Source organism: Anabrus simplex, chromosome 5 (assembly GCF_040414725.1).
Source record: "Anabrus simplex isolate iqAnaSimp1 chromosome 5, ASM4041472v1, whole genome shotgun sequence".
NCBI classification, from domain to species: Eukaryota; Metazoa; Arthropoda; class Insecta; order Orthoptera; family Tettigoniidae; genus Anabrus; species Anabrus simplex.
In genome coordinates, this window is record NC_090269.1 from 205,079,403 (window position 1) to 205,107,014 (window position 27,612).

At 41.9% G+C, this 27,612-nt stretch overlaps 1 protein-coding gene across 7 annotated transcripts in view; it reads right to left on the bottom strand.

Moving 5' to 3' along the window:
• The window catches only part of LOC136873917 (phospholipid transfer protein C2CD2L), a 430,499-nt gene extending 404,652 nt beyond the window's left edge, over positions 1–25,847 (bottom strand). For 5 of the 7 annotated variants that reach the window (XM_067147262.2, XM_067147259.2, XM_067147257.2 and 2 more), the window contains exon 1: positions 25,122–25,846. In XM_067147262.2, coding sequence (XP_067003363.2) covers positions 25,122–25,718 — 597 coding nt within the window. In that variant the 5' untranslated portion in view covers positions 25,719–25,846. Of the gene's footprint in view, positions 1–25,121 lie in introns of all 7 variants that reach the window. The other 2 variants (XM_067147258.2, XM_067147261.2) reach the window with 1 other exon arrangement.
• Positions 25,848–27,612: the final 1,765 nt, after the last annotated feature.

A 27,612-nucleotide genomic window follows, 5' to 3' on the forward strand; every position in this document is an offset into this window, starting at 1 on the left:
TGTGGGCCAGTTCAATAAATATTTAATTTTCACGAGCGGATTGCACTCGAGATACACTTTCAACTTACTAGTCGTGTTCATTACATACAGTACTTATCAAAGAGATATTAAGTTCAGAACGAAAATAGCCAACCAAACACCAGTAGGATCCGAACCCATAACTTTCCGATTATTGCGTCGGATGCTGTGCCGTTGAGCTATGGAGGCCTACGGTATATCTGTTCTGTTGGAAAGGGTGTGAGCAACAGGTCTGGCACTCCTGCCAGCTCAACTCCAGAGTGCGCACAATAGTGGAACACTGGCGTAGTGACATGATATTTCTGTTATTTCAAGCAGCTGGTGGATGTTCATTGTAGACATGTTCCAATGTTCCTTCTTTTCTCTTTGCTTCATGTTTACATATATTTTCTTGTAGGTTTCATCATCATAAGTAGTTTTATAGTACTAACATGGCCAGTTTTGAGTTGTATCATTGTTCTTGCAAAGGAGCGACGTTAGACCGAAAGAACAGAGACATAACTAAAAAAGATCCATTAATTTTCAATAGAATCGATTGGAAATAGTATGCTGTTTTAACTATATTTTCGTATGTATACCTCACAAGTAGCCTTATTTAAACTGTGTCACTGTTCTTCCAAGCTAAGGTGCCAGGCAGATTCTCTTGAGTTCCTCCCCAAGCTCCATTTGAAATGAAAGTAGTACATTTAACCTAGTTACAGCCTAGTTATAACTTTATAAGGTATGTTGTCCAACATTCCTTTAATCAAGATTTCCCAGTGCTGCAAAGAAATATGATATCCCCACCCCCACCCCGCAATAATGTACCTGAACTTACTTCCAGTTATCAACGAGTTCAGCAGGAGGGGCCATAAGAAAATGAAAACAGAGGTAAAAGACAGTGGAAAACTAATAACGAAGTTGCACGTATGATTTTAAAAAGAACGGAATGATGTGGTAGGGCCACATTATGCGAAAGAATCAAGGAATGAATGAGAATTAAAGTTGGATCGTTATGAGGAAGGTACGATCACAGAAAATTCATTGTGAAAAATTCAATAACTGATTCTCCTATTAGGAAATATGTGACGAGCTTTTCTAGAATAACACAGGATGTATCTAAATTATACAAAATTAGGGATACTCTTCGTGTTACATAAAGAACGATGGCGCAATAGAATTGGCAGAGAATTTTCTTATTATTATTCTTTATCTGTTTACCCTCCAGGGTCGGTTTTTCCCTCGGACTCAGCGAAGGATCCCACCTCTACCACCTCAAGGGCAGTGTCCTGGAGCTTCAGGCTCTGGGTCGGGGATACAACAAGGGAGGATGACCAGTACCTCGCCCAGGCGGCCTCACCTGCTATGCTGAACAAAGGCCTTGCGGAGGAATGGGAAAATTGGAAGGGATAGGCAAGGAGGAGGGAAGTAAGCGGCCATGGCCTTAAGTAGCATCCCGGCATTTGCCTGGAGGAGAAGTGGGAAACCACGGAAAACCACTTCCAGGATGGCTGAGGTGGGAATTGAACCCACCTCTACTCAGTTGACCTCCCGAGGCTGAGTGGCCCGTTCCAGCCGTCGTACCACTTTTAAAATTTCGTGGCAGAGGCGGGAATCGAACCCGGGCCTCCGGGGGTGGCAGCTAATCATACTAACCACTATACCACAGAGACGGGCGGATTTTTTTCTTTTTGAGAGGAGAAACGATCAGGTGCATCGTATGTCTTAATCACTGTGTGTTCTTATGTTGTGTGTGCAATTACGGCTGCTTAATAAACAAACTGTGGATATTGCCTGTCAGAGACAAGGACAACTTGCGCGAGTCGAACGTAGAAACTTGTGCATTCTCGCGGAGCATTATCACCCCACTTCCCCTCCCTGAAGCACAGCAGCGGGCAGCGGTATGCGCTCTGACAGAAGCAAATACGGTGAGTTCGTCAGTTTGAATCGCTCGCCCGGAAGTAACCACGTAGCCTCATTTTCTCTAAGGGAAATATTTTCTCCAGCAATCTGATTGCACAATCATTCTTTACATAACACGAGAAACATCCCTGAATGTTTTGACGGTATAATTTAGATACACACTGTATATCGTCTGTTCAACTTTGCTTTCCACTCAGTGTGGCCAAGATAAAACACGGCAATAGATAACATATTTGTATTGTGTAAGACCACTAAAGAATGGTCTATAGGTGAAAGCGACAGCGAGTGGACCAGTACTTGAAATTCACAGAGTCAAAATCAATAATTAGTAGCGATAGAAAACATGACAGAGCATAGTTCTGCCCCGGTGAAAGGAGCTACGCCGTCGCACACGTTTTGTAACTTGCTAGATGTTTTCGGCAAAGAAATCAAAATTATTTTCTGAGTTCAAAGGAACCTACTACAGAATGAAACATTCCTACTGCTAATCTGATGACTCCGAAACACAGAAGTGGATTCATCAAGTACAAGGAAGCTTTCAAATTGAGAACAGACTTCCGCTGTTTGGTATTAGCCTTCCAACGCAAGATATGCAACGATGACAACACGATGCTTTTCTGCAACTATCTTTACTTCCGAGGACAGTGAACACTAGTCGTACATGTTGGAATAGTTGCTACATAATTTTTTTTTTAAAGTGTTAGTATTTCTCCACTGATCGTAGGACATCAAAGCTCATACAATTGATATTTTCATAAATAATAAGTTACTTTACGTCACACCGACACAGATAGGTCTTATGGCGACGATGGGAAAGGGCTAGAAGTGGGAAGAAAGTGACCGTGGCCTTAATTAAAGTACAGCCCCAGGGCAGCCGACAGTGGGGTTCGAACCGACTATCTCCCGAATGTCAACGTTAGCTACGTGACCCAAACCGCGCAGCCTAGTTACTGAGGTATGTTATCCAACAGCCCTTTAATCACGATTTTCCAGTGCTGCAAAGGGATATGACATAGGCCTAACTGTTACCTCCCCACCCCCACTCCCAGTACTATACATAAAATTATTTCCACATTTAGTATCTATGAGTTCAGGAGGAGGAGCCACAAGAAAACGAAAACAGAGGTAAAATACAGTAGAAAACTAATGACGAAGTTGCAATGTATAATTCCAAACAGGAATGAGGTGGAGGGGCCACGTTATGCGAAAGAGTTTGTTCGTGTCAGCTTCTGTTGACAACCCAGGTGTCTTCTTGTGGAACTGATTGAGACTGCATTGTGACTCCATGAGTCATGCTTTGGCAATCACTAGTTATGACTTACAGGGAGATTAAATGTATCATTCCATTAAGATGGAAGAACAAATACAATGTGTGAGGGATAAGGGATAGTGTATTACAAGAACAGCTCACGAGACGCCAATAAGTATCGCTAAGTTACTCGAGACTGAAAAATGATTATCAGACTAATAACGATCTCTTCACTTATTACAAACCAAGGACGATCCTTCTGTCCGGTAAGTCTTCAGCCTGTAGACTGACTACATCCTCAAATAGCACCACCGAAGGTTAATTAATTCCACTGCCATAGTGAGACGTACAATGCATGATTAGAAATACGGTAGTTTGCCATTGCTTTCCTCAATGCACCAGAAAGTGCTATTGCTGAACAATTGAACCTATGAGTAGCACATGTCATGACATCCAGAAATACTTGTCGTACTCTGAATGTCACTCATTACTACGCACAATCCACACCCCAGCAGTTTCCATAATGTCACAGCCATATTCAATGAATCTGAGACTTCGGTGGAAGCTACATTTTACTCGGGTTTGTGTCAAGAGGCAGATGAAAAAAATAAAGCATCCGTCAAGAAATCGCAACATGATGATGACGATGCTTGTTGTTTAAAGGGGCCTAACAACTAGGTCATCGGCCCCTAATGGTACGAAATGAGACGAAATGTAATGACAAATTAAAAGTCCAAAATCCTCCACTGATCAGAATTCAAAACGTGAGGACGAAGAATGAATGGATGGATATGAATTTAAAACAATCAGTGGATCAGACCCGCAAAGCCTCACATTCACAGAAACTGACTTAAAACAATAGTATTACTGACCAAGGGACTGCTTCTAAAGCACAATACTGAATCGATGATACTTGCAGTCTAAAGGGGTCCAAAATCCAAGTCATCGACCCCTCATAATGGTACTTATCGCTAGGAAAGTAGAACCATGGTATTTGTCATGGTGTACTAATCAAAAGTAACGTAGACTCGCGGTATTCCACACATTATGGCACTACTCACAGGTAATAAAATTGGCATATGTAATACAGACCTATGGTGTTTCGTACATTGCGGCTACATTTACAGGCAACGCAAACCTATGGTGTTCATCACATAAGTGTACTAACCACAGGGACTCGTACTATCCCGTGGTGTTCCTCATATAGCGGGTGCTAATCATAGGCAAGCCAGAATCATGGTGTCGCTCATATAGTGGTACTTAATCACAGATACTGTAAAAGCCGACAGTGCACTCTAAAGTGGGGGGCTAACCACACGGTGCTCCTGCGCGCTACGATACCTAACATAGTGGTAGGCCTACTACGCGCAAGTAAAAGCGACCCATGGTGTTTCCCGTGTAGTTTCATGGTTCTAATACAATCATCCCTTGGTCGTCCCATTTTAGTCACCTCTTGCGACAGGCAGGGGATACCGTGGGTGTATTCTTCGTCAGCGTCCCCCACCCACAGGGGGTAAAATCGCAACAGACCGACACGATCCTCTCTACCGCATATGTTATTAAGATGGCGATTCTGAACGTTGAATAGTTTGGCAACATTTTTATGGCCATCCGTTCTTGGTGAAATCTGTTCATACATAATAATATTGTTTCTTTCCATAATTTCTGAATGTTGTTAGATATTTCGTTCTTATCTCGAATTACGCAAACAAAGGTTGAAAACAGATTCACTTTGTTTGTTACGTCACAATTACAGTTACATCGTCATTTTACGAGGCTTGGGATAAAGAATATTAGTCTATAAACTATTTTATTGGTGAAAGTTGGAGTGTTTAAAACGAGGTGAAGAATGAACTCCACTGAGCGAGTTAGCCGTGAGGTTAGGGTCGCGTAGTTGTCAGCTTGCATTCGGGAGATGAAAAACTTTTGGTAGGAAATGAAACGTTTAAATTTTCTTTGACGTGGAAAATATAAATATATTCAACTTCCTACCTGACATTTTGTACCTAGAATACACGTAGAATGAACTGGAAAAAAAGGAAGATAAAATCACGCTCGCAGCGGGACTTAAACCTGCGATGCCCGTATTACAACACTCGGGCGCTACCCACTGAGCCACGTGCTTGTTTGACACTTCACTACAATTTTGAAACATAATACTCTTATCGTAATGACTCTTTTGATGATAAATAATCAAATCAAATCAAATCAAATCAAATCAAATCAAATCAAATCAAATCAAATCAAATCAAATCCAGAAGTCATCTCCCTCCACGTGGGCCTTTTATAAGCATAAAAATTATGACATCCCTCTACCAGAAGGGACGCTTGCGAGATGTACTTTAGCGATAATACGTGGCTTAAGAAAAGGCAGGAAACAGAACGTATCTACTAAAGTCACAGACATAGATTTCACCATAGATCGTGGATCAACAATTTTAAGAACTTTTTTTTTCAATTTGCTTTACGTCGCACCGATACAGATATGGCGACGATGGGATAGGAAAGGCCTAGGAGTTGGAAGGAAGCGACCGTGGTCTTAATGAAGGTACAGTCCCAGCATTTGCCTGGTGTGAAAATGGGAAACCACGGAAAACCATCTTCAGGGCTGCCGACAGTGGGGTTCGAACCAACTATCTCCCGGATGCAAGCTCAGAGCCGCGCGCCCCTAACCGCACGGCCTACTCGCCCGGTATTTTAAGAACTTGTACACTCATTATCAGAGTCACTCTTCCCAAACATTAACGGAAACTCATAACAGGGGCATTTTAGACGCCATAGAGGCTACCTGAGTGTCAATTTCGGCATCCGATTTACTCTACGAGATGGCAGAGACCGAATCTCTTTTGAGCGATCTATGGCTGAGTTTTCATTAATGTTATCGGGTAAACATATGTGTTAGAGGTCGGTAGATGCAGAGTGGGTTTCGGCCCTTGGGTTTCGTCCCTTAAGAGGCCACCGCTTGTCTGTGGTCCAACAGCTCTTACTCTGACCGGCCAACCGAGCAGTGGAAAGGTGGCCACGGCTCTACCGTGGCTCTACGCCTCTGCATTCGGGAGACGGGACAGGGCTGGACCTCACGGCTGGCCCCAACCGTCGGCTGTCCTGAGAATGGTTTTCCGTGGTTTTCCATTCTCCTGCACTAAGGCGAATGCCGGGACAGTTCGTAGTGTATGCCACGGCCTCCCACCGCCTCACCTTCTCCGCACATCTCCTTCACAGTAACAAATCTCCCGGCCTGAGAGACGGCGTCACCGTCTAAGAGGCCCGCCTCCCCCTTCACGGGAGGAATGAAAACGTTTAGTAGTAGTAGTAGTAGTAGTAGTAGTAGTAGTAGTAGTAGTAGTAGTAGTACATGGGTCACCAGAGATCTTTTATATGCCGACACAGTTCGACATGGAGGGTCGAATGGACATTTCACGCTCTTCAAAAATCGGACTACGTCTGCCTGGTTTGAACCCGCAGTCTTGGAATCCGGAGACCAACACACTACCACTATCCACAAAGGAATGTCTTCAACCGCTTGAAACAGTTCCACATAAATAAAGCTCCTCAAATCGTCAGTTCAGTGATACAATGTTTTCCTATATTTAACTCTCGCGATCTTAACATTCGTAGAATAGCATTCAGTTATAAATTTGCGTGTATTTGTTGCTTACAGACCTACTCTTATGTAAAAGAAAACTGTTTCATTTTACTGCTTGTAAGTCTGGTATAGCCTTAAATTCCTAACATTCAAACAAGTTTAGCTAACCAAAATATAATTTAATGTTGTAATGTTGCCTTTGATGTGCAGACCCTAGATTTATAATTAATATTATTGGTTTTACGTCCCACTAACGACTTTTACGGTTTTCGGAGACGCCGAGGTGCCGGAATTTAGTCCTGCAGGAGTTCTTTTACGTACCAGTGAATATACCGACACGAACCTGACACATTTGAGCACCTTCAAATACCACCGGACTGAGCCAGGATCGAACCTGCCAAATTGGGGTCAGAAGTCCAGCAGCGCCTCAACCGTCCGAGCCACTCAGCTCGGCAGACCCTCTGTTCGATTCCCTACCAGTCTAGGAGTTTTAATTCTGGATTGGGGCTACAAAGGGATTCATTCGTGAGCTGGCCATGCGAGTCCAACTGAGAAGCTAACTGATGTAAAAAGCAGCGGACCATGTCACGAAAACCAAGTAATGCTACTGAGGATGTTATCACCCTGATCACGAAGCACTCAAGTATATGAAGGCATCTGGGGGACACAGTGGTTCGTCTTAGAGCCAAGCCCCTTAATGGGTTGTACGTGACAGATATTTTGTTGTATTTTTGTTGTTGTTTTTTTTAAATATAATTTCATAAAATTATTTTTGGAGCATCAACAAAAAACTACTTAAACTTAAGTGCTCAAAAATAGATGGCTCAGTTTACATCGTCAATGGAGATAAACAAAAAACGGCAGAGGATTTTCACAAGAAATTATGCTCAGCTTTATAGAACAAATAGGCCTATGTCTTTCCTCAAGCCCACGTCCCACGACTGACGTCAGTAACATGTGCCTGTGAAAGGCCTGCCCCTACTCGAAGACCAACAGAAATGTTTCGTAACTTCGAACTAAAAGCCAGCAGGTAACAAATGATAATCCCATTCCTCGAACTCGGCTGAGGATATTTGGTAAACTTCATGCGACTACTATACTGTAGACATGCCCAGCTGGATAAAAACATTATCTTCGCACAGTTGTGAACACCACATCTAGGGTTACCAAACGTCCGTATTTTCATACGTTCTCCGGCTGTCAGTTGACATTTTTAATAGCATAGTGTCCGTATTTTTAGTTAACAAAGTTGAGTGTAACCGATTTTGTTTTGTTTTCTTCCAACGTCGATAATTTCTATTCATCGCCTGTTAAGGTCTAATGAAATGATCAAGAAGACTACTTGAGTACTCCAAGGTTGGCTTGGTACTCCATACACTGAGACATATTTATTAGCTTTCGAGCTGCGGTATCCGCACAATATCGTCTTGGTTTGAAAGAAATGAATCAACGATGCTGGCCGCAGAAAAGGAAAGGGGAAGAAGTGCAAATACTCTTCAGATATGGGGAATACATTCAAATGCTTAAGAAGACAACTGTCGGATAAAGAAGCAATGTGTTCAGTGTTAGCCGGTTTCTGTTGCTGTCTTCCTTCTTCTTCTACTACTTTTCCCACATCTGTGGGATCACGGGTGCGAACTGTATAGCACATATATATATGTATGTATGTATGTATATATGTATGTATGTATGTATCTATGTATCTATGTATGTATGTATGTATGTATGTATGTATGTATGTATGTATGTATGTATGTATGTATGTATGTATGTATGTATGTATGTATGTATGTATGTATGTATGTATGTATGTATATTTGGCCCTGTTTTACGGCTGGATGCCCTTCCTGACGCCAGCCCTATATGGAGGGATGTAATTACTATTGCGTGTTTCTGTGGTGGTTGGTAGTGTATTTTGTTGTCTGAATATGAAGAGAAACGTGTTGGGACAAACACAAACACTCCAACCCCCGAGTCAGAAGAATTAATCAGACGCGATTAAAATCCCCGACTCCGTCGGGAATCGAAACTGGGACTCTCAGAACCGAAAGCCTCAGCGACGACAATTCAGCCATGAGTTGAACAGTTGCCAGTTGTCTTTCTGCGTAAAGAAATTCATCGGAACTGAATAGGTAGAAGAGCGAATCCAAAGTGGTGCAGGAATATCGAATTTAATTCAATTGCAACATTTTTTTTACTATTTGCTTTATGTCGCGCCGACACAGATAGGTCTTATGGCCTAGGAATGGGAAGGAAGCGGCCGGGGCTGTTGAGTCATGGCATGGGGTTTGGTTAGTTTGGAAACATGTCAGATAACCTGTTCCAGCAGGTATTCACGAGTGCTATAAATAAAGTAGTGGCAATATTTAACAACTAACAAGTACAACTGCATTACATTCCCTCAGTGTAGTCACCCACAAAGTCTATCGGGAAGTCGTTGGGGACCGTTGGCAAGAAGTTTTCTGTTGATGACAGTGACGGAGTTACTGCGCGAATTTACAGATGCGACGTCAGGTGATCGGTGGCCTCAGAGGAGTTCCTTCAACTTCGGAAATACGCCGAACTCACAATTACTCATGTCTGGTGAGTAGGATGGCATTCCAAGACCTTCCAATGCCAACATTGTTTGCGATATGACAACGTGCCTTGTCATGTAACACGATAAGGCGATCGTCTCGTAATAAACGTGGACGTCGGCGTCGCATAGCCGGACGCAGATGTCGCTCCAGAAATCGGCAAGAGTAGTCCCTCAGGCACAGCATGCGTAAGAATAAGACCCTGGTAGTCGTGTGCCACAATCAGCATAAGGTTCACCCGACTGGGTTCCTGTCGACATTTCTGTGGACTGTAACTGAGACCAACCCCTACGGATAATTCCTGGACAGTCCATCGATGGTCTACGGACACGAGACCACTCACGAGGTCAAATGGGCGGCCGCCCTGTGCGGTGCAAATCCGCAGTCTCATTCCGACTCGCACGAAACGCCTTGACCCATCGTGCGAACGTCCTATACGGTAATGCATTCTCGCCACAGGCTTCACGTAATCCTCGATAAAATGCTGATGCATTTTTGGCACGGGCAACCTCGATTTTAATCCACGAACTCTGTCTGTCACCTTTTGAAAACATGCTTTAGAGCGGTGAAATGGACACTCTTCACTTCAACTCCACACACCAACACCACTTCCAACTGAATGCCCATCAAATGCACACTACACATCGACAACAGCGCCATCTAACCGCTCGCATACCCTATTTGCGCATGCCCGATCTCCTGCGAGTATCTGGACTACGTCGCCACTATTTTATTTACAGCCCTCGTTGTTGTAACTATAGACAAGTAATAGAAAGACCAATGAAAAACATGACAATCAGCGCTTGTCTTGATATGAAATGACGGCATCGTGGAGTATAATTCCAAGGATAACCGACAGTAGAATTTGTTGTCTTCCGATTACCTTGATAGAGGCTCTTCTTCTTCTTCTACCACTTTTCCCACACCTGTGGGGTCATGGGTGCGAACTCTGTCGCACATGGGGATTTAGCCCTGTTTTACGGCATGTTTCTGTGGTGGTTGGTAGAGTAGTGTCTGAATATGACGAGGAAGGTGTTGGAACAAACACAAACACCCAGTCAAGCACGATTAAAATCCCCGACCCGGCCGGGAATCGAACCCGGGACCCTCCTAACCTAAGGCCTCAACGCTGACCATTCAGCCAATGAGTCGGACTACCTTCATAGAGGCTATCGTACAGCAAATAAACTCTGACTCTGAATTTATATTCGTTGATATTGTTGGGTTCAGTTATTTCTCGGATGTTTTCAGGGTCGAGAAAGTTAAACATTGAAGGTGAAAGGGAAAGTATCACTTGCCCCTGACCCATATTAAGCATCCAATTGACGTAGCTCGTAGATACAGCCTTCCAACAGAGTAGCCTCGCTAATACAGGTACCCTGAAGTTCACAATATAACACGTATATCGCCGTGTGGTCAACATTCAATTCCGCTCCTGTGTGTTGTGAAACCTGAATCACATTACGTAACACTTGACACGGTGGTATATACCTTGTATCGCGAGCTTGTTTAACAAAGCGATGCTCAGTCAGTATAGTTTCCATTTCAAACAGACTTAGGACTGTCAGCACTAAAATGTAAATTGATGTTCTCATCCCCAGCCACACTCTCGATGGAGGTGAGCCCTTCTGTTAATCTTAAATTTCTGGCGGTACCGGGAGTTAAATCCGGACCAACGAAGACAGCAGCTAATACCACCAACCGATGCACTCGCATCGTTAAACATGTTTGGTACTATGACGTACAAAGTGCTCTGAAGACTGCCAAGACTTAAGAGGAATAAAAAGAAATCCGTAAAAGGTACTTCGTCCAGTAGATAATTTGAAAGATATGTTTAAAATAATTCATATAAACGGGAATGTGTAAGGGAGTATTTAAAATAGGAATGCTGTAAGGAATATGTACGTACCAAAGGGAAATCTAACATCGTAGAAGGAGTTAATCTTCATTTCGGAAGAAGTTCTAGCGAAATCGTATAATGCAATCGTACACTCTTTATATTCCATAACTGTATTTAAAACGAATGTCTCCTTTTCGAGGGGTTTCTTGCTTAATATCATACTTTAAGATCTGATAAGAATGTATGTATCTCACTGGATCTGTTCACACTTACTATCACTGTCTTTCTCACGACTGTTTTTTTTTTTTTTTTTTTTTTTTTTTTTTTTTTTGTGAAACTGTCCATTACACGCCTTCTTTCCGTTTAACTTTACAATACACTTTAATTTATCCCTACAGCAAATTCACCTTTCATTTCCGGATGCTAAACATTTTGGAATCCGAATTTGAAGCCTGATATTACGCCAAGATGTTCACGGAGCATCTTATACTTTCAATCACATAGAGCACATTGGCCGTGCGGTTAGGGTCGCGTAGTTCTGAGCTTACATACGGGAGATGGTGGGTTCCAATCCCACAGTCCGCAGCCATGAAAATGGTTTTCCGTGGTTACCCGTTTTCCTATTAAGGTAAATGCTGTTGATGTACCTTAATTACGGTCACGGCCGCTATCTTCCCTATCCTAGCCCTTTCCCATCCTTGCCTCACCGAGAACCTTCGATGTGTTTGTGCAACGTTAAACCAGTAGCAAAGAAAACCAACTTTAAATCCCCACAGGGTTCATTTTTTTGTTCATACCACACACTCGCTCACTCACTCACTCAGAATAACTGCTGTATACCCTGTCGTCCTAAGCGAATTCAACGTATTTTATGGAAAATATTTGTTGTGAGATAAATAACAGATTTTGAGCTGATTTACCTCTCTTACGCTAAATATCTGCCATTTCCTGAACACGCACACTGTATTTTCTACCAGATACGCTGGTTAATCCAAGTAAATCCAACATAAGCCATTTCGGCTATATTTCAAATCATAAACAGCAATTTTGTAACATGCACCAAATAAAATAGGCTAATATTTCGAGTTTGGTGGTAGATGCGTTAATTTGGCTATGAAAAACTTTGAAAACCTACCCTAAAATCTCATAAAGTACACTTAATTCAATTTTTTCAAATATGCATACGTTGAATTCGCTTAGGACAGCAGTAACTGAACTGTGGCATTCTCGTGCAGGTCAACAACTTTCGGGTGGGAGCGAATTCATGTATCATTAAACGGGTAAACAAATTCCTCACGGGGACGAATATTCATACAACTTTCCTCCCTTACCACGCCTCAGTGGAACCTAATTAGTTTGAATCCCTTGTCACAGGGAATCGTATGTATCAAAACTACATAGGAAGGCTAGTAGCAAGACATAAAAATCAATTACATGTTACAAAACAAGAACTGCTGCCACTGATTTAGGAGCACTTGGGATTAATTAAACATGATAGCGTACTATCTCAAATAAAACTGAAGAATACAGGGGAGAAACTTGGTCAATTTTCAACAGAGCAAATAGAAAAGAACGTGACTCTACACGGGGTCCATAAACAAACACAGTCGCTCGCATAAGTATTCTTCCATCTGTCCTTTTCATATACTGAACAGCAAAAATGCATTACAAGGCTTAGGGTACGTTCAGAAACAAATACGCAGTGAATGTGCAATATATTCGTGCAATAATACCGGCAGAATATACCTCTTGCACGTCAATACTCTTTAATAAAAGATAATGAGTGTGTTTGGGCTAGGAAATAGCAACGTAAAAGTATTCGCCCACCTTGTGCACTGGCTTGTATAACGAACACAGCATTGAGGAAGTGAGACACATAACCAAGCTCAGTCCATCAGTGATACGAACAGTGTCGGTGAGTCAACATCTAGTGCATGCCTTGAGTACTCGTATAATGGGTAAGATAAGGGAACGAACTGTTGTTGAACGCCAACGAATTATCCAACTCCACCAATTTGGTAATTCGCAACGAGTAATTGCTGAGAAAATCGGCATACCGCGAACTACAGTCGCAACTATCATTCAGCGATATAAGACCAGCACCTGTACTCAACAGAGCAAGAACAGGGCGGCTAAGGAAGCTGACAGCATGCGAAGAGCGAAGCATTATACGCATCATCCAGAAAAATCCCCATGTGTCTGGACTTGTGCTTCGAACAGAAGTACAAACCTCCACTGGGAAGAACATCAGTACCGACACCGTACGACGTGTGTTACACAGAACTGGTCTGCAGGGGCGTACAAGTCGGAAGAAGCCCTGGATAAGTGAGGTGAACAGTAAGAAGAGGCTGGCGTTTGCCAAACAGTACGTTATGAAGCCACCAGCATTTTGGAAACGCGTGTTGTTTACGGACGAGAGCAAATTCTGTTTATTTAATTGTTCTGGAAAGCGACGTGTATGGAGAAAGAAGAATGCCGAGCTCCAAAGTCAAAATCTGCAACCAACCGTAAAATATGGAGGAGGTTCCATAATGGTATGGGGGTGTATGTCGGCGGCTGGGGTAGGCAACTGCCATATAATACCTGAATGGATGGATAAGATGGTGTATTTGAATATATCAGAGCAACTCTTAACACTCAGCGTAGCAAAATTAGGTCTTGGTAGTGGGTACTTCTTCCAGCAAGATAATGACCCTAAGAACATTGCTCGGGTTGTTAGGGAATGGCTACTCTACAATATACCTCATGTGCTGCAGACACCATCCCCCATCCCAGTCCCCAGATTTAAACCCCATAGAGCATTTATGGGCGGAATTAAAGTGTAAACTGAGCAAGCAGCGTATTCCCAATAAAGAAGCTCTGAAGCAATACTTCATGGAAGAATGGCACAAAATAGGCCCGGAAGTGACAGAAAAACTGGCGACATCCATGCCGAAACGCCTTCAAGCCGTTATTGATTCCAAAGGACGTTCGACGCGCTACTGATACGTAGGAAATGACTGAACATTCCTCGAGTTCTTATTGTGGACGAATACTTTTGCAACGTGACTTTCCTGCAAGCAGTGCGATTGCTTTTTATTTGTTCCAAATGCGAGTACTTAGGGTGCTATAAATTATGTCCTCAGCTGTTCAGATGGCAAATAAAACATACTATTACTTGTTTACAATTAACTTCTTTATTGTATTGGTGCTGTTGGCTATCGACCTCACATGACGAGCGTGGACGAATATTTTTGCGAGCGGCTGTATGTGTTCCGTTCTTAACGGACATCATTTTAATTTTTCGAACATTATTTTTGGTTATATTTGACAGTAGGTAATTAAAACCAAGTGTTATCGTTTAATAAAGAATTCTGCTGAGGCGTGGTAAGTGAGGAAAGTTGTATGAATTCGCCTGCGTGAGGAACGTGTTTACCCGTTTAATGATACATGAATTCGCTCCCAGCCGAAAGTTGGATACCGCCTACCCTTGCTGGAGGGTCTGCCTTACAAGGGCTGCACCAGGCCAGGAATAGCCACACGAAGATTTTATTATTCTTATTCCTTTTTTTGCTAGTTGCTTTACGTCGCACCGACACAAATAGGTATTAAGGCGACGATGGGACAGGAAAGGCCTAGGAGTGGGAAGAAAGCGGCCGTGGCCTTGATTAAGAAACAGCCCCAGCATTTACCTGGTGTGAAAATGGGAAACCACAAAAAACATTTTCAGGGCTGCCGACAGTGGGGTTCGAACCCACTATCTCTCGGATGCAAGCTCACAGCTGCGCGCCCCTAACCGCACGGCCAACTCGCCCGGTGCGACAAAGATAGGTCTTAAGACGACGATGGGATAGGAAAGGGCTAGCAGTGCGAAGGAAGTGGCCGTGACCTTAATTAAGATACATCCCAGCATTTGCCTGGTGTGAACATGGGAAACCATGGAAAACATCTTCAGGGCTGCCGACAGTGGGGTTCGAAGCCACTATATCCCGGATGCAAGCTCACAGCTGCGCACCCCTAACCGCACGGCCAACTCGCCCGGTATTATTTTTATTATGATAAGTAGCTCTCTTTGCTGATCATTAAGAGCGTCGGCCTATAGATTCCAAGACAGCAGGTTCAAAACGGTAGAGGTAATCGAATTTTTGAAAGACGGGAAAAAACAGCCTATCCGACATATTTGGAGTTTACTCGACAAAATTAATTAAAACTCAGCTTTAAATCACCCAAGAGAGAGATATGGTTAACTCTGTCATCTGGTAGAGTAAAATGGAACGTCAAAATTGACGCGTAGGTAGCCTAAATGATGTTGAATTAAAATTCCTGCACACGGTAGCTGAGACCATAACAGTATTATTATTATTATTATCATTATTATTATTATTATTATTATTAAGTACTTTAAGTTGAATTAATATAGGCGAAAAATATTAAGGTTGTTATTCCTGGATTCACCTTCAATACTTCCTTACTTGTGAAATGGCTGATTTTTTTCTTATATAGGTAACTAGCAAGATACCCGTGCTTCGCTACGGTATTATACTGAAATTTAGAATTGAATGCTTACTGTTTTATATATAATCCGCCGAAATTCGCGATCTGACTCGTTTTCTGAGAGAATCCGCCAAAATTCGTGATCTGACTCGTTTTCTAATAGATTATGGCAAGTTTCCTCCCATTTTTCAATCTTTCCTTCCAGCAATCGATTTCGTACTTCCCGTGCTAAGTCCAGGTATTCCACCCGGTCAGTTGGGTCCATAATCTTTGCCATCTTTTCCTATAAGCATTTTTAATATGTGTCAAATCCTTCAGGAGATCCAGCGTGGTGTCGTCTTGGGTGCCTTGGCGATACTGAACCCGCGGCCGGACTGCATTCTTAGTCATTACCCGTCCAGGAACCGTTTTCAGCGCGGTCCGCACATTTCACGAGGTCCAGAACATTATTATTATTATTATTATTATTATTATTATTATTATTATTATTATTATTATTATAGATGTTCTGGACCCCACAGCAAGATGCAAGACCGCTACTTGGCGGTAAATTACATCTGCTGCCATTGTCATTGTTGAAAATGTGACCAACACCATTGTCGCGCGTAGGCAACTGTGCTGATTTCTGGCCATACGAATGACATACTTCCGTGCATTATTGACCTTATTATGGGGGTGAAAAATTGGACGTTCAATCTCATTCCTATCGTTTATTTCAAATGTGTTTAAATTTTTATTTATATGCCAGAAGAATCTACTGTAATCTAAGAACGTTCTCCGAAGGAAAAGTTGGTTCTTGAAAACGAACCCAGGAAATATTAAAAATGATCGGTTTATGATCAGAATAAGTACATCGAAAATCTACAGCAGTTTCCAGTCATTCTACAGGATCAGGAATGGAATGAATAAAGCCCCCATATAGCGGCGAAAATAGGAATTGTGCCGGCAGCCGAAACCTGTCGCACTCCTCTGGGGCAATGATTAATGGATGACAAATGAAATGAAATTATATGATCAGTGTTGTTGGAGTGAATGATGACAGGGAAAACCGGAGTATCCGGAGAAAAACCTGTCCCGCCTTTGTTTTGTCCAGCACGAATGTCACATGGAGAGACCGGGATTTGAACCACGGAACCCAGCTGTGAGAGGCCGGCGCGCTGCCGCCTGAGCAACGGAGGCTCTTTATAAATACATTATGAACAGTAAAATCATTGGTCTCACCTCCTTTTACACCCCACCGCCCGTTAAGTTCATTTAGCCAACACCCCCCCCCCCCAAAAAAAAAAAAACTAAAAGACGGCGTGTTTCTTTATGTTAAAGGAGATTCCAAACACTAATGTTCACGTCTATTACCTTCAGTTTTGAGATTAAAACAATGCACTTTTTTTCACTTTCACACTAATTCCCCCCCCCCCCCCCCCTAAGTAAATTCCCGGCAAAAAGTACTTGTTTCTTTAATAGTAAAGGATCTTCTAAATACCAATTATCACGACTGTAACTCTGTAACTCTTCAGTTTTTGATTTGTGTGTCCTCATGAAAGGAATTCATCTCCTTTTCACTCCCGCCCCCAAGATGATTTGCCCCCCAAAACGCGTTTTTTCTTTGTTTTTAAAGGAGATCCAAATACCAATTTTCACGTCTGTAGGCCCTAACAACTTAGTTTTTAATAGATGTAAGTATTCTCATACAATTAAGTCAATGTCAATTAATTTTTCAATTCTTTCACCCCCCCCCCCCCCCCCCCCCCCCGCTTCATTGAATTTTCCGAGAATATGTGTTTCTTTACTTTTAAAGCAGATTCCAAATATCAAATTTCACGTCTGTAACATCTTCATTTTTGAGATAACAGTAGCCTAATTAAAAGAATTCAACACCCTTTTCAGTCACTTTAACCCCCCCCCCTCCACCCAAGGGGTATTTTTGAAAACTAAAAATACACGTTCCTTTATTTTTAATAGAGAAAAAAATACCATTTTTCACTTCTGTAACATGATCAGTTTTTTTTTTTTTTTTTTTAGATATACTGTATAAATTCTCATTTTAAAATTTCACCCCCTTTTTAGTTCCCCTTAAGAGGAGTTTCCAAAAACAAATCACCTATGTTTCTTTACATTTACAGGAGATTCCAAATACCACTTTTTACGTCTGTATCATTCTATGTTTCTCAGATATTCTGTAGATATAGACTTTCAAAAAATTCACCCCAATATGTCACTCCTGTTTAACCGCCATTAATTGGAATTTCCAAAAAAATACGTGTTTCTTTATTTTCAAAGGAGATCCCATATACAGATTTTCAGTTCTGTAATATCTTCAGTTTCTGAGATATATGTATCCTCATTAAAGGCATTCAACCCATTATTCACCCTTTTACAGCCCTCCTATTCGGATTTACAGAAAACAAAAAATACGTGTTCCTTTATTTTTAAAGGAGATTCTAAATATCAATTTTTACATGTGCAAACTTTTAAAGTTTTGAAATATAGATACACTCATTTTAAAAATTCACCCCCCTTTTCCCCCCCTTAGCAACGGAATATCCAAATATCCTCTCTTAGCGAGCACCTACATCTTAATATGAATATATCCCCAAAATTTCATTTCGTTACGTCCAGTAGTTTTGGCTCGGCGATGATGAATCAGTCAGTCAGTCAGTCAGTCAGTCAGTCAGGACAAGTTATTTTATATATATAGATTACGTTTTAAGGATCACGATTAGCTCAGTGGCTTAACTGTTGGCTTCCCAACAGGTTCGAATCCCGGTCTATCCTGGGTTGAGATTTCATCTCAAAAATTAAACTACATGTCGTCAGGAACGGCATTTGGCATTAAAACCCCCGGCCAAAAGCAAAACGAGCCAGGGCGGCTCCAGGGACCCCAGAAATAATTGGGATAAGTTGAAGAAAGTTTTTCCGGCTCGCTGGCTGAAAGGTCAGCATTGAGGCCTTCGGTTCAGAGGGTCCCGGTTTCGATTCCCGGTTGTGTCGGGGATTTTGCCCCCAATACACTTTTCATATTCACACAATGAACCACTCTACCAACTACTAGAGAAACACGCAATAGTGAATACATCCCTCCAGAGGGTTGGTATCTGGACGTTAAATAAGGCCAGAACCACATGTGCGATACAGTTCACACCCGCGACCCCACCAGGGTGTGAGAATAGCGGTAGAAGAAGGAAGGTACTTATTTTTGTTCTTGGATTTGCGTTAAGAAGATGATTTCCGTGAACATTTCTTTTTTCCGGTGACAAAACTTTTTGGAATTATCAGGTACATTCATACAAGTATTGAACCATGTTTCGTAAGGTTTTTGCTGTCTTTAGCTGCAATAACTTTGAACTTGTTCAGCTATCGAAACCTTTATTCCGCTTTCCTCGAGACAAAACAGTGTAAGTAAATTCCAATATTGTCAAATATTAGCGTACATATCACATTAGGTTTGACATTTAGTTGTAAATAAGTATTCTTATCTTAGATTAATTACATGAAGAAAATTAAAACAAAATGGAACATCATTATTCTACTTCTCCCGCTTTTCCCACATCTGTGCGGTCACTGGTACAAGCTGTGTCACACATGGGGATTAGGCTCTATTTTACGGCCGGATGCCCTTCCTGACGTCATCCCTATATGGAGGGATGTAATCAGTAGACCTAGGATTTTAGGGATAGACCTATTTTGCTCTTGGAGAGATAAATTAAGATGAAGTGGTATATACACATTTAATGTATTTATAAGGTTAGAACCGGTGGTGGACCTATAGTGCCTAAAATTTCTGAATTAACGTTAGAACCTATATTTGCCTATAATTTGTATTTTTATCACTAAATCGGTTAAAATGCTTTTAATATATTCTGATAAAATATTTGCGCACTCGTTTTCAATATGTTAAACAAAATATTAAAATCGGAAAGCTGTATAAACCAGACTCCCGAAAAGCCTTAATAAACTCCCACAGCGAACACTCCCGTAGTGTGTCACTAAGCAGGAAAAAAATCCCACCTCCATTTCATTCTGTGAGAACAGTTCGGTACTCCCGTTTGTTGAGTGTGTGAATTATGCAGAAAGTGTCAGATTCCAAGTCATTTTTAATTAAAAAGTGGTTACAGGAGTTTCCCCATTTTACATCGGATGGTAAAATTCTGAGACATTTGTAGCAAAGAGGTGAGTGAAACTTTATTTATATTTTCCCCTAGCGAGTTATCAATTTAGCAAAATAAACATGGTATTTTAATTGATGCCTATTAAAATACGTAAAATTGAAACTGCCTACAAATAACTTAGAACCTATTTGAGAGCCTATTCTAGGCAGCTAAATAACATTTTAATACCTAAAAATCCGAGGTCTAGTAATCACTATTGCATGTTTCTGTGCTGGTTGGAAGTGTAGTGTGTTTTCTGAATATGAAGAGAAAATGTTGGAACAAACACAATTCACAGAAGAATTAATTAGACGCAATTAAATTCCTAGATCCCACCGGGAATCGGATGCGAGACCGTCTGAAGTGAAGGCCTTAACGCTGACTCAGTCAAGGATTAGGACAAAACGAAATAATTATTGAGTCCCATTATTTCTATCAGTAAAAAATGTAATGGCGTATGGCTTTTAGTGCCGGGAATGTCCGAGGACATGTTCGGCTCGCCAGGTGCAGGTCTTTGATTTGACTCCCGTAGGCGACCTGCGCGTCGTGATGAGGATGAATGATGATGAAGACAACACGAACACCCAGCCCCGTGCCAGCGAAATTAACCAATGACGGTTAAAATTCCCGACCCTGCCGGGAACCGAACCCGGGACCCCTGTGACCAAAGGTCAGCACGCTAACCATTTAGCCATGGAGCCAGACATTTCTATCAGTATAAACATCCAACTTTCGTAGTAGAACAAAGCAGAAATAATTACTTAGTTTCAGTTTTTATCAGTTTTAACATGCAACTTACGTAGTTTCAATCTTGCCGCCTGACGTTTAAGGTCGGGCCACCAGGTGCGCCACTGACAACGTGTCTCTCAGTTTAGTACGGGAGAATACGGAAGTGTCAGGTATTATCAATAGTGTATTTGGTATTATACAATAAAAATGTCACCAAAAGAACGATAGTTACGCATGTATTACAATTAAACAGAAGTACGGCGTGTTTATACAATTAAAAAGTAATTTGGTATTTGACTGCACAGTAACAAGGTAACAGACACTAGATAGAACTACACAGACACATTGAGTGAGATTGCCAGACTGACGAATGCGCGGAAAGCTTGCGACCTTGGCAAAAATATACCTCTGCTACCCTTCGTCGCAGAACATGCTACACATTGCTCCGAGCGTCTTTGCTATTTGCTGTGGCGCTGTGGAATTCGGTTAGTCGCGACGAACGACAGTTTGCATTTTGTGCGTGTTTCCGCCAAGTATTTTTCTTAATAATTGAATAAATTAAAGGAAGGAATTGGCTGAAAAGACAACAGGGTTTACCTATACAAATTGTTTTTTTTAATAACTCCCAGTTTCAGGCGGCTAATGGATTAACAATTTAATTTTTCCTCCACAAAGTGGGGAGGTCACTGCCCCCCTCCCCCCCCCCTAACTGCCACTACTGCACGATGCCGTATTAAACTTTTTCACAATCAGCAGGCCTATTGGCTTTAGACGGATGGAATTATTAGATGGGAGACCTTGCTATTGGTTTCTCACCCAAAATCCGGCCGATCCTGGGTTGAAATTTTTTATTTCAAAAATCAAGTGGCATCAGGAAGGGCATCCAGCTTTAAACAATCGGTCAAAACAAAAAAAAAAAAGATCCTGGGTGGCTCCAGTGACCCCAGAAATAGCTGGGATGAGTTGAAGAAAGTTCTGTCCAGCTTCTTGGCTGAATGGTCAGCGTACTGGCCTTCGGTTTAGAGGGTCCCAGGTTCGATTCCCAGCTCGAGGATTTTGACTGTGTATGGTTAATGTCTTTGATTTGGGGACTGGGGGTTTGCGTTTGACTTGATACACGTCTCCCTCATCTACACACAATACACCACACTACAAACCACCACAGAAATACACAACAGTGATACATCCCTTCACATAGGGTTGGCGTCAGGAAGGGAATCCGGTCGTAAAACATAGGTACATTATGTCGATTTCCTACCCCCAATAAATTGGGATATAAGTCAAGAATAAGTATTGGCTTTAGGGAAAAAATGATCATGAACAAATCTGATTAATTTTTTTTATTTTAAAACGACAGTAGTTCGTCCTCTCATTTAAGGATTGTGACTAATTGCTAACGGTCAGTCAATAACAGAAAGCGTGAACGTGAGTACTCGCCAGCCGCATGTGCGCCCGCCACATTGCTTCTATTTCAAATCTGATAGTGACGGGCACATATCATTCGGTTTTGTTTTAGAAATCTCTGTCTTGTAATAATAATAATAATAATAATAATAATAATAATAATAATAATAATAATAATAATAATAATAATAATAATAATAATAATAATAATAATAATGAATGGTTAACGTGCCTTTGCTGGCGGGACCTAGTGTTTACAGTGCACTAAGTTTTCTGGTATAGGCTAGAGCAATTTTGTTGTTTTCATTGATCTGTCTCTGTCTTATCCTTGGCTTTGACAATATGAAAGTGACTGAGGTATGAGCGATGCTAGTAATGCCATTCGTTATGCAGCCAGTCCCTGCTATAAAAGGTGTAAAAATGTTGCTCATAGGGTCGGTTGGTGCATGCATTTCAGCGGGCTTGGCAGACTGATATGTAATAGCAACTTCTGGCTTGGTGAGGAAAGCAACGGGAAACTACCTCACTCCTCATTTCCCTAGTACGGTTCTTCAGTGATGCCTAGGCCGTCTATGACAGCTGATGGTGGAGCTGTTGAGGATCGAACCAGCCTTAGGGATGATGAATGAACATACATACAACGTTTCTTTAAACATTATCACTGTTGAGAGACGCCAAAATTCGAGAAATTATTTCTGGGGTCAATAAAGCTATTAACATATTATACCTCTTGTATTTAATCACAATAACATGTAAAGTGATTACGCTTTGATTCTACCCTACAACCTCGAGTATATAACCAATTAATCTCTGTCATTTACGACATGCAAACATCCTCCTCTAATTTCATACGCATAATAACCTACATACAATGTTGTAAGCAACAGAATATTTAATGTAATATTTTAAAATTTCAGAAGAAAGAAAATAGTTCTCTTAATTACGATTCCGAGAGGTTTATAGTGGAGCAAAACAACTAAGAAAATTCCTCGCGTTTTCACCAATACGGTCCTATTACGCACTTGTCAATCCAGGGGCCGAACTTTCCAAAAGGGGCAAAGGGAAGGTTGCGGTATTTACTATTATGATTTTTTTTTAAACCTACAACCTGTTTTCCAGTCATTGACCGGGTCAGGGATGAAATGAATGAAGTAGATATAGGTTATTAGTACGATGGGGTCGCCACTCCCAAAGTGATTTATTAATGCTATGAAATGAGAATGGAGAGTGTTGCTGGAATGAAAGATGACAGGGAAAACCGGTGTACCCGGAGAGAAACCTGTCCCGCCTCCGCTTTGTCCAGCACAAATCTCACATGGTGTGACAGGGATTTGAACCACGGTATCCAGCGTTGAGAGGCCGACGCGCTGCCGTCTGAGCCACGGAGGCTCACTATTATGATTAATGTATTTACATCAACAAAGTTATATATGAATATTAAACGGGGCAATGACCAGCAAGGTGTGTATCGAGAATTCCTAGCTAAGCAGTAAATCAGCAAGCTTGCCTTCGTGTTTTGCGAGTTACGACGGACTGCAGTGAGAAGTATGCAGTGTACGCAGTCGAGTCCCACCATACGAATTTCCATGCTTCTCATGAACAGCTTGTTGATCAGTGATATGCAAGACCTGAGAATGAACGCAAATCCTTGTTATTTTATATACCTGTCTATCCAGGCCCTTAAGTGCGTGGAGCTAATGATCACAATGTGACTAGCCCCATAAAATCTGTACCTGAGAGCGAAACCAACGTAAGTCACATTTTATTCATTTTATGAAACAAGCCATATAAACGTAAGTCCACTGTCATTTTATTTTTATGACAATAAAAATAATTATTAACCATTTCAAGAGTAAATTATATAAATAAATGTGTTCAGTAATCAAAATTACACGAAATATATCAAGAACAATGATGAACATTTATTGCCTAAGTCACAAGGCAGCAAAAATGCTCTACAACTGACGTTTTCTCCTCTCTCCTGTAAAATGACTGAAATGGGACTTCCGTTGATTTAGCTCTCAGGTACAGATCTGCCGATAGTGAGGTTCGAACCCACTATCTCCCGAATACAAGCTGACAGCTACGTGACCCAAACATTATAATTGATATTATTAAAGAAGAGAGAAAATACATACACATTCTGTACCTGAGAGAAAAACCAACGTAAGTCTTATTTCGGTCTTTTTGCAGAAGAGAGGAAAAACGCCATTTGAAGAGCATTCTCGCTGGATTATGACTTAGGCAATAAATGTTCATCATTGTTCATGATATATTAATTTGTGTGATTTTGATCACTGAACACATTCACTAATATAATTTACACATAAAATGGTTAATTATTATTTTATTGCCATAAAAATAAAATGACGCTGGACTTACGTTTATACGGCTCTAAGTTTCATAAAATGTGACTCACGTTGGTTTGGCTCTCAAGTACAGAAATGAAGAGTTCTCTTTCTTCTTCTCCTCCTTGTTGAAAGATTAATGAAGAGTTCTCTTTCAATCATTTGTTGCAATACGACTAAATGAGTTTTTGTTTGTACCAACTACAACATCGTAAACAGCACTGAGCCCACACTAAGGACCCTTGAACTAACCCGTTGTAGGTTGAGAGCAGTTCACAGTTAAATTCGAACATAATTTTAAGCAGATGACACAATATAGAATGATCAACACTTTGATAGAGCTACATGTCCAAACCATTACGATTACACTGCACAGGCCTACTACAATAGAGTCAAGAGTTACTAAGAACTTACTAGAACCAGCTGATCCTCCAAGACCAACATGTTGGTAAACCTGATCATGCTTCCATTAAACACTAAACATAGACCTATCGAAATACTGCCTTGTAATTCAAATCAACACCAGCGAAATCGTAAAAGACAACCCTTCTACGTTCGCACAAACAGTCTGACCGAATATAAATTGTTCTCTCCAAGAAACAGCACATATTTTAATGTAACGTACAAGCACTCAGTGATACCACATATTCTTCGTCTTGATGGGAAAACAATTTTTTTCTACCTGTAATGGCTTCATGCCGGGTGCATAACTTACCTACACAAAACAGAGAAGTTGACATAGGAAATCTGCAAATTATGAATCTAAAAAGATCCAGCACGTAATATTAACCACCTTTCTTAGAAATAGACACATTCTACCAAGAAGGAAATACAAAATATACCGTACTCACCTCTGTGACGGACTTCTTACAATATTCATTCAGTGCTTGGATCCAAACGCCTAATATTTCGTTCACTATCACTAGGTCGGTGTAGAGCCAATAGAACACTTCGTTCACCCACTGCACACTCTCACTGTCGGGACCTGTAGCTAGAGGGGGCGGCACAAGGGTCGATCTGGAAGGTGAAGGTGAGGGACCCGACCCTTTCTTCGTGGACAGCCTTTTGCGGACAGGGGGTGTTGGGGGTACAGTGCCACCTGCTGGTCGGGGGACAATTTTAGGGGCTTCTTTCGGTGCGGGCACAGCGGTTCCGTCTTCACTGACACTACTTGCTACAATCGCTTTAGGTTCTACCACCACTGGTACTTTTTCCTTTGTATCGGTTGGTGTGCTCAGAAACCTGCTGTAAATATATCTGCCTATTGCTAACACCACAAGTCCAAATATCATCCACCCAAACATAAGCATAGCCACTGTATCCATTGTTGTGTCTCCGCCGCCCTCAAAGCTACAGATCAGATCGTCTATTCTGTCCGCCAAGTCGGCCATATTGCTCCATCCCTCCGAAAGCCAGTTCCAAATTTGCTTTAGAATGAGATCAGCCATTTCTATTAATAAGTCACCGGTTCACGGAGTGAAAATAGCTTCCCAGCCCCGAGCGAGATCGAATTTCCCAAGCCCGGTGGCAGCTGCTTGTCGTGTGCCAAGGCATTACTACCATGACACTAGCTAAGCTTGGCACAGACACTCACCGAACAGCTGAGTCCGCGCGACTAGAGCCGCCTGGTGGTACACAGGCACACTACCAGGTCACTACAATCGATCAGCCTACTGCAGCAACAACTACCGGTTCTGTGCTGCTGTCAGATTCACTGCACTCTAGCCCGCCTGCTGGCTATCATTATCAAGGCGTTAAGTCTATAATGGTATGTAACCGTGGTTAGCTGGCTCGAGTCTCGTTGGTGGGAAGAATTTTCACCATCAGAATGTTGGCTGACAGGGGCGTGGTTAGCTCAGTGTCTTAGCTGCTGGCTTCCCACCCGGAAGCCTGAGGTTCGAATCCCGGTCAATCCTCAGTCTAGATTTTCATCTCAAGAATCATGTGGCGTCAGGTAGGGAATCCGGTCATAAACCACTGGCTCCAGCGACCCCAGAAATAACTGGGATAAGCTGAAGAAAGTTTAGAATGTTGGCTCGCAAGGTAGGAGAGGTGGTGGTGTACAATTTCTAATCACTAGATTGCGTGGCAGACGCCCGGGTTCAGTTCCAAACCTCTCCACAGTGTTCATATGGACTAAGGGCAGAGGCTGCTGTTGATAGTTATTCGTCTGTCAGGTAGCGGCGTTAAGCCATGACATAACCCCTTACCGTTATTCGACAGCAGTAGGCTATGTACCGACACCGCGTTTCGCCCTCTCCCTACCTCAATATTATTATCATCATCATCATCATCATCATCATCATCACCACTACACACTCAGACGCGTAGGTCACCTACAGGCGTCAACTAGAAAGAACGGTACCAGGCTTTTCCGGAGATCACCTCACCTTTCAGTATTCTAGGAAATGAAAATGAAAACCTACAACCTGTTTTCCAGTCATAGACCGGGTCAGGGATGTAATGAATGAAACATATATAGGCTGTTATTACAATGGGGTCGCCACTCCCAAGGTGATTTATTCATGAGTGATAAATGCTATGAAATGATAATGGAGAGTGTTTCTGGAATGAAAGATGACAGGGAAAACCGGAGTGCCCGGAGAAAAACCTGTCCCGCCTCCGCTTTGTCCAGCACAAATCTCACGTGGAGTCACCGGGATTTGAACCACGGTATCCAGTGGTGAGAGGCCGACGCGCTGCCGTCTGAGCCACGGAGGCATTCTAAGAAATATTACGCTGTAATATTCAAGGACAGTCTCAAACGTGGCTCGACCTACCACATACATGCAAGTACATGGCAGAATATCTTTTAAAATAAACACGAGGTAAATAGGGGTTGTTTTACAAGTTGCTTTACGTCGCACCGACAGAGATAGGTTTTGTGGCGACGATGGGACAGGAAAGGCCTAGGAGTGGGAAGGAAGCGACCGTGGCCTTAATTAAGGTACAGCCCCAGCATTTTCCTGGTGGGAAAATGGGAAACCACGGAAAACCATCTTCAGGGCGGCCGACAGTGAGGTTCGAACCCACTATCTCCCGAACACTGGATACTGGCCGCACTTACGCGACTGAAGCTATCGAGCTCGCTAGGTGAATAGTTACAGATATTGGCAACGCCAACATTTAGAAAGGGACTCTATAATACTCCTAATGTTGACATAGGTTTTATTCTAAAATAAACATTCCAACAGTTAGGGTCTAATTTGATTTCATCGTTGGCAATTTCCGTGGCATTGACTTATGGCTGGCTAAAGAACTCACGAGGGACCAAAAAAAAAAAAAAAAACACTCCGGTGTCTATTAAGACCATTAACAGATAGAACGGACGTGAAACAAATT